Below are 7,973 nucleotides of genomic sequence, written 5' to 3' on the forward strand. Positions count from 1 at the left end.
AACTTTTAAGTTGTTGTCATCTTGTTCGTAGCATGTGTACTCTACGCTTTTAGTGAATTCAAGATTCGCATTGAGTATAAAACCATATTATGAAGAGTGGCACAAGCAAAATACTTTGTTCTGAACTCCATAGACAAATCCTAAGCCAAAAGCCTCAGAAATCCACTCCATAGCCATTTTTTGCATGAGTTTCTCTAAGCCCAAGTAATTTCAATGATCATCCTCTGGTACTAATGAGCCACATGGTTATTCATACTCAGAGAACAAAGCCAGTTTCAACAATTCGGAGCCCTTTTTTTTGTTCCGATACTACCGAGCCATTTCATTTTGAAACATACTTAGATAACTAGGTATTTCATTGATTCAGAAGTGTTGCTAGAAGTTCGCTCACTAATCCGAGGCCATCTTCAGGACAAAGTTCTAGGTGAAGTCACTCGGAACTGCCATTGTCCCCGAACTTCCATTTTGTGGGAAACGAAAAAAATTGTGTTTTCGTTGCAGATGGCAACGACAGGTGAAATTCGTCCTTGTGGGCCACCCATTTCGTTCCTGGCGGCACCCACAGGGTGACAGAAGTGAAATTTCTGGGATCATGATGATAGTTTTGTGATTTAGTAAAAAAGAATATTTTCACCTAAAAAATAAAAAAATATAGGGAAAAAAGACGAAACAGTATTCGGCCCACTTTACACGTTTTGGAACTGCAAGGCCCATCGAATTCTTAGGGTGCAGAGAGGCCACAAGTTTCTAGAAAGAAAAGGCAGAGAGGCCACAAGAAAATGGAAGCAGCAGCAGCACGAGCGCGAGCACCAATGGCGTCGATCTCGAGCTTGGATTTGGGAAAGATCGTGCCCGGCGCCGGCTTCCTCCTCCACCGCCACGCCGCCGTTCCCAGCGCCCCTGTTCTCCGGGGGAGGAGCGCGAGCGGGCGGTGCGGCCTCGCTGTCTCGGTCTCGTCCTCCAATGGTAGGTCTGCTCCGTGCAATTGTTTGTGATGTTGGAGCTGAGTTCAGTCATAGTAATGAGGTGCGAGGATTCGAATATTAGTATTACTGCTCTTACCGATTTCATGGTCCATTCTGAAGCCATAGCGATTCAGTTGACTCCGGTAATAATTTAATTCCAACTTCTTCGCTACTAATCCTGAGCAGGTAAAATTAGAGATCCATTTGGAGGGAGATCGCATGTAAATGGCGTCCAGTTGGGCGTTGTTGAGATTAATCATGGTGTTGAATATTCAGTTACAAACTTGTAATTTCAGGTGCCTATTTCTGATGTTTAAGTTCAGACTCTGCGCTTGAACATATACTGAAGTAACAATGGCTCATATTTAACGGTGTAGGTTCAGCTGGGCTCTCCCCACTGAGTGACTCGGAGAAGAAATGCCCTGTGGTGATGGAGATCCCGCTGGAAGATATCCGGAGGCCGCTATTTCAAACGCGTGCTAATGATCCCGATAAGGTGCAGGAGCTCATCGACAGCATCCGTGTCATCGGCCTCCAAGTACCCGTGGGCATCTTTTCCTTTAACATTAATTTTACCAAAATTATTTTCTTTTAGCTCATATAAGATAAATTATATTAGAACTTGAATTTTCTTGTGTGGAATGGAGTACATACAAATAAAGTTATAGAGTAGCTAATACATGGCCGACCAGCTACTGAATTCAGTGATCTCCACACAGTTGTCTGAGGACGTTTGTGCTATGGTTGATTGAGATTCACTTGATTGAGTATGCGTGTCAATATTCAAGTTGGGTTGTTTACATGCATGTTCTGCGTACAACATCACAAAGTACAGATGCATTTTTTGCCCATGAGATCTGGCACTATTATGTCTAGAATAAGATTTCCCAAGCTCATTTTGACATGTGAAGTCTATTCACCTGCGCTCCTCTGAATCAGTCTTAGTTGAAAGGAAGTGTGCCCCTTATGCCCGGATCAGCGGCTTTATTATTTCAACAGAGGCTCTATTATGTCTAAGATTGGATCTAATCTAGGTCTAAACTAGGGCTTTACTTTTGTTATCTTGGCCGTCGAAGTAGAAGGTGCCCCCTTCTGGTTCGGGCACACGGGTATTTATACCCGGTCTTGAGTCGGTTGGACGCCTTCCTTTCCTGGTCTCCTAGTTGCGAACGCCTTGAGCCTCCCAATCTTGATCTCTGAATGGTCGACGTCTCGGCCTCTTTCCAGTGTGACTGGTGAACTTCCTTTTGCCTGAGGCCTTGATTAGAGATGTTCTCTTTAGCATACAAGTTTCACCCTTTTAGAGGTAACATTAAGGGTTTGAGCGACTCTGAACAGGGCCTGGCATGATGCGGTATGGGTAATTTCAACTTCCCGCCGACATAGACCAGGGCCGGTGAGTTGAGATTCCACCCATTAACGACCAACATCACAACGATGAGACCAAAGCAATGAGTAGCTCCCATCACTCAACGTCTCTAGGAGGCACTTTTTGAAAGAAATAACTGAAATTAGTAGATAACGGTAGACAACAATAAGTCTATAGTTCAGTAAGAAAAAAAACTAAACCTGTAAATCTGTATCTATTAATTCATATCGGAACACTTGCTAAAGCACTATACATGGCAGAAGCAACATGCACACATTAAAACAGTGCAAAGACAAAAAAACTAATTGGGGAAAACGACAAGGACGTAACAAATAATTGAGTGTCTTTCTTCCTTGGCCTGAAGCACCCATTTTTGTGGAATTGCTAATTGATGACCGAATCGCTTCTATAGCACCTCCACCTCATTATCTTGGACTAGCGGCATCTCCCACTTCGCCATCTCAGCCTCCTACTCATTCTTCTCAACTGTCCGTACTTCCAATATGTCATTCCATGTCTCCATCAATTACTATACTGATTACAAGACTCCCCATAAATCCTCATGTTAATGGGAGAAAATACGAGAGATTTGAGCCAATGGTCCAATCTACAATGCTGCAAATGAACCTCAAGGGGACTGGATCAACTCATGTAGCCAAAAGAAGGAAAGAAAAACACTCTCCAATGTTTCTTTATGAAATGACCCATTCTGAGAAATGTTCATCTACTAATTTCTTCTTTTGGCCACCCCTGCCATTTCATATATAATCTTCCAAGCCTACGTCCCAACCTAGGTCTTTAGAGCAAGAAGAACGTAACATGAAAATACCTCAATAAATGCCAATCGTGCCCCTGATCTCTTCATTCTCCATTCTCAGAGACACAAATTTAATATTATGGAGAGTGTTGGGATTTAAAATGATGGTGAGGGTAAGATTTTTATAACTGATTGGTTTCTTTGTTTGACCCCCTAGTGATAAACTGTGAACTACAGTAACGGTGAAATATGAAATCCTTAATTTTAATTTATATCAAATATACAAGTCTATCATCATATTTATATATAGGCATTACATTGCCGCAATGCAGTAACACCACACAATATTTAATCTCTAGGGGCTCTTGGATGGAAAACAGGAAGAGCCAATATGCATGCTTTAGATAAACTAGTGTTAGTATAGTATAGGATCTGACTATCAAGTAGAACGTCTGATTTTCAAGTAATTCGGCAACTGAATCTTATTTGATGTAGTCAACGAATAGTTAACCTTTTGCTAAGATTCCTGTTCTTTTTCATGGGGTGATTGCAATCTCGTAATGGCAAATTATGATACAACAGTCAGGGCCACGTATTGAGACAACATGTACGCTTTCGTATGGTAATACAACAAATATATATAGTCTTACAAAACAAGGGAGATGACAAAAACTTATTTTTAGCATGACAAAAACTATTAAGATGATGAGACTATCAAAGGTGAAATATTATATATATATATATATATATATATATATATATATATATATATATATATATATATAGAAACAGAACTATTTATTCACTTGTTAAACACACATGCCGGCTATAATGTCTTGTTGCCATCTTTAGGAGGACAATCCGTTTATTCATGAGACACATGCCTAGCTAGCATTCCAAACATGGCCCAAGCCTAAGATCTACTACATCTTGTTCATACATTGCCAAGATAAAAATAAGCTGACCCTTGTTGGCCATCAGGCACATAGTTTCCTACCCCGCCCATTACAGCTTCAGTAGAACCCATCATCTGCTGCTCACAGCACATTGGCTGCTGGCCCACTTGTTGATTATATATGGAAGGGGAGCACTGAGCTAGGTTGTTCATGACTGCGAACGAGCTCGTCGGAGCCTGCAACCTAAAGCTTGGGTCATTGTTGAGGCTGGTGAAACAAAGGGTTTGCCGAGGGGCAGAACTATTATTTGCTGCCAATAGCTCGTTGTCATGGAGCCTGACATCATTGATGCTGTAACGCTTTGTCCCTGACAATGCCTTTTTCTCTATTCTCTTGAAAAACTTTTGTGCATGGCTTGAAACTTGGACAGGGGTCTTAGTGGTGACGAAGTGCTTGGATATGTTTTTCCAGTCGCCACGACCATAGACTTCCAGCCCATAAAGAAATGACCTGTGGACATAATGTTCACAAGAATTGTTAGGTTAAATTGTTTACTGAAAGATGAATTGTGCAGTTGTTTTATTGAAGCACCTAGTATAAATTGAAGCAAAGTACCTATTTGACAGGTTCGAATGACTACAGCAACACATGCTTATTTTTGTTGATTTACGGGTACGGGATAGATCGCAAGTATATCAGAAATTCATAAGTGAACGAACATTTTGTAACATATTGATCACCGAAAGATATTACAATTTCAAAATTATCATACCTCTATTTTTCTATAATGAAACGGCAATCATCAAAGTTTATTGATCTGTTTGATTGGGACAAGACGTACCATATTGCAATTTAATGGCCTATTTAACTGCCTTTCTATTTTTTAATCAAGGTCCAATCACATCAAAAATTTAAGGCAGAAAGAAATTTCATCAATATCTAATTTGCAGGGATTAGTATTTATCAAAAATGTAAACTGTAAACGTCCATGTATACATTTAGTAAAGTGCAATATCATTGCAAATTTAACATACTTGCCTCATAAAATTAATTTCAGACATGCTTAATTATCATATGTTGATTTTAAATAAAGGACAACTAAAACTAATGACGACGAAGAGTATAGGCATTGACTAACTTGTGTTCCTCTTTGGTCCAAAACTTTCGTTGATGTGGGGCAACAACTCGTCGATCATTGGAACTATTGTTCTCCAAGACCACCATTTTGTTCTTGTCTACCATCACCGGAGCCTCCTCCGTCTTCCTGATTCTTGTATCCTCCAGTATACAATGAAATGAAAATCCACTAACATCCATGGTCATCTCCCCATCCTCTTGTACCTCAATGTTTTCATTAACAAGGCCGCCCATGCTGTAAATGGAAATTGACAGTGTCCGTGTGTACATTTAGTAAAGTACAATATCATCACAAACATAAGCTGCTGTTATCACATAATAAATTTGCACAACATTTTTAATTAGTATATGTTCGCTGAAAACAAACAACAATTAAAAATACATGACAAAGAAGAGTATACAACCATGGACGAACCTGTGTTCCTCATCGGTCAAAAAACCCCATTGATGTGGGGCAACAATTGGTTGATCTATGGAAATATTGTTCTCCAACACCTCCATCTTGTTGTTGTCTGCCATCAGCGGTGCCTCACCCATCACCGTGATCCTCGTATCGTCCATTGCACAACCAAAGGACAATCCGTTATTGTCCATGATTGTTGTCTCCTCCTCTCGTACCCCAAAGTTTTCATTTGCATGGTCACCCATGGGGTAGACACTGTGTGTGCTGCTACCACCATTCTCCTCCTTCGGTAGCTCATAGTTACCGTTGACAGGGTCACAAAAGGTGAAAATGTTTTGTGGGCTACCACCAGTAACATGGGTCCCCTCCCTCCGCTGGATCATATGCATGTCCATGGCGAGATCAACATAAAGATCTATTACCTGTTTCATGGTCTTTGAAGGGAAGAATGCATGGAGAGAATTCACGATGTAGTTGTGCTTCTTGTTATTGTCATCGTCGTCGTACATGATTTTGTTGGTGTTGAGCCTAGCAATGAGTGAGCATGCCTCCTCTACATCGGATGAGGTCCACCCCTGGTTGGCTATTGGATCCATGAGAGAGTGGGTAGTTGAACGCTATAGAATTATGAGGAGTATGAACTATGAAGATGGGTTATAGCTTGGGGATGGAGAGACTCTGAGAGTAAGATAGTGTATTTATAGCCATCTTGTGTGCAGTCCTACTTTTGCTAATTAATTTGGCACATTGATAGTTTGTCGGTCCATACAAAAGTAGATTGAACTATAGTCAAGATAAATCGTTTGACCCTTTGAGGAACATGCCAAACTATTCTAAGTTGACCTCGTCATTGTGTCTTTCTTTGAAAAAGATATTTTTTTTATTTTGCCAATGCAAGAAGATTGCTAGAAACAACACATGCAGGCCTATTGAGTATTGATCAATTTCGGTCTAGATAGATAGAACATGCATCTTGTGCGCATGCATGACATGTGCTCTCATCTAGAGTGCAAGACTCAAACCATGGTGTCCGCCGCTCTCAAATATGCATGGCACACAGGATATATCCATTCGGTTTTGGTTGCTAGTGACCCATGCATCAGTGGAGTTTTATTGCATACATATGTGCAAATAATAGATTAATATCTCCCCACGATAACTAGGCTGCATATAGGATCCACACATTACCAGCAAATGTAAGCATATCTTTTCTCTTAATTTTGGTGACCATTCTTCCCACATCGAGAGCACGAAATTCCATCTATAGGCAGATTTCTTGGCTTAGGTCATTTAATGGCACTTCATGGTAAAAAAGATTTAATACATGGGCCAATCAATTGTGTACGTATCTAGATATCTTTTTTATGTAGAGATACAAATTAATGACCCATGAGGTCAATAAATTTGACACACTTATCTTACATCTCTCTCCCTCTCTCTCTCTCTCTCATGTTCAAAATAATTTCAAGATTTCTACATGATATACACAACACATAGAGGTTGCAAAATGAACATAGCTTTTTTAAGTGCATGATGCATCTTCTGGCTATCATATGGGACTATGTGCATACTCATGCACTCATATGCCAATGTTTCAGCCATGTCCATAAATGCTTTTTTTGCTTTGCAGTTTTAAACTAAGTTTTAATATTGTGTACAAGTTAATAAAGTGGATTGAAGAAATGCTTGTTTTACATCAATGATAACCGGCTTCACAACTGTATTTTTTTTCTAGTGAAGGAAAAAAATCATAACGTAGGAGTATTAACTTTCAGCCGATTGTTTGGCCAGATTGCTAACTGATAAATCATAGGAGATTAAATTCTAAGATAGCATTGTATGTTTAGTTTATAATATGGAAAATTTTGCCTAATTAATATGCTTCATACCAACACCAAGTCTACATCGGTGGAGCCAGATAGTCATGATAACTACAGTCGGGAAGTCGCTTGACGTTGCTAGAGATACTGGTGACGACAATCTGAAGCACATACCTTCAACATGGAGAACAAAGGTGAAGGCGGGGCGAGGAGACCCAACCCACAATGTCGATGATATATGCTCCCTACCAGGACTTATTGACGAGAGTACGAGCGCCGCAGTGGATCAAGGTGGAAGCATTGTGGTTGACGACTCTCCCTCCCCCCTACACCGTTATGGTAGATATAAATTGTTTTTATCCAGATTCAACTATTTTGCTCAATGGATTATATCTTCAACATACATTTCCAACATAATAAAACTTCTAATTTCCTTATATTGAGCTGAAAGGGGGAAATAAATGGATTTCTAGTCAAATGCAACAATTTGCAGAATTAGTTCGGGCTGCTTTGTAACCAGATGGTGTTTTTGCAACAATCAAGGGTGTTGGTTCACTTTTTGCCTTGCTTTTCAAAAACATATACAATCAAAACGATTACTGGTTTTACGTCAAGCAATGCATATA

At 40.0% G+C, this 7,973-nt stretch overlaps 1 protein-coding gene and 1 long non-coding RNA gene across 2 annotated transcripts; one reads left to right on the forward strand and one right to left on the reverse strand.

The window, feature by feature from the left end:
- The first annotated feature begins 758 nt into the window (after positions 1-758).
- Positions 759-1,688, forward strand: LOC125533825 (uncharacterized). Its single transcript, XR_015611679.1, has 3 exons — positions 759-966; positions 1,152-1,261; positions 1,343-1,688. It is a non-coding gene; the product is annotated as an uncharacterized LOC125533825 (long non-coding RNA).
- A 2,204-nt stretch (positions 1,689-3,892) lies between these two features.
- Positions 3,893-6,182, reverse strand: LOC125533826 (uncharacterized). Its single transcript, XM_048697165.2, has 3 exons — positions 5,540-6,182; positions 5,126-5,359; positions 3,893-4,497 (listed from the first exon to the last, which is right to left on the reverse strand). The coding sequence occupies exons 1-3, from the start codon at positions 6,121-6,123 to the stop codon at positions 4,026-4,028; spliced, it is 1,290 nt and encodes a 429-aa protein (XP_048553122.1). The 5' UTR covers positions 6,124-6,182; the 3' UTR covers positions 3,893-4,025.
- Positions 6,183-7,973: the final 1,791 nt, after the last annotated feature.

Source organism: Triticum urartu, chromosome 7A (genome assembly GCF_056163025.1).
Source record: "Triticum urartu cultivar PI428250 chromosome 7A, HENAU_Tu73, whole genome shotgun sequence".
Taxonomy (NCBI): Eukaryota; Viridiplantae; Streptophyta; class Magnoliopsida; order Poales; family Poaceae; genus Triticum; species Triticum urartu.

What these genes read in the sequence shown, in the direction of transcription:
- LOC125533826 (XM_048697165.2), bottom strand. Translation starts at nt 6,123, where the DNA reads ATGGATCCAATAGCCAACCAGGGGTGGACCTCATCCGATGTAGAGGAG. An exon ending in TTGACCGATGAGGAACACAG is followed by an intron (nt 5,360 to 5,539) that starts GTTCGTCCATGG and finishes TTCCATTTACAG; the next exon opens with CATGGGCGGCCTTGTTAATG. An exon ending in TGGACCAAAGAGGAACACAA is followed by an intron (nt 4,498 to 5,125) that starts GTTAGTCAATGC and finishes TTATGTCCACAG; the next exon opens with GTCATTTCTTTATGGGCTGG.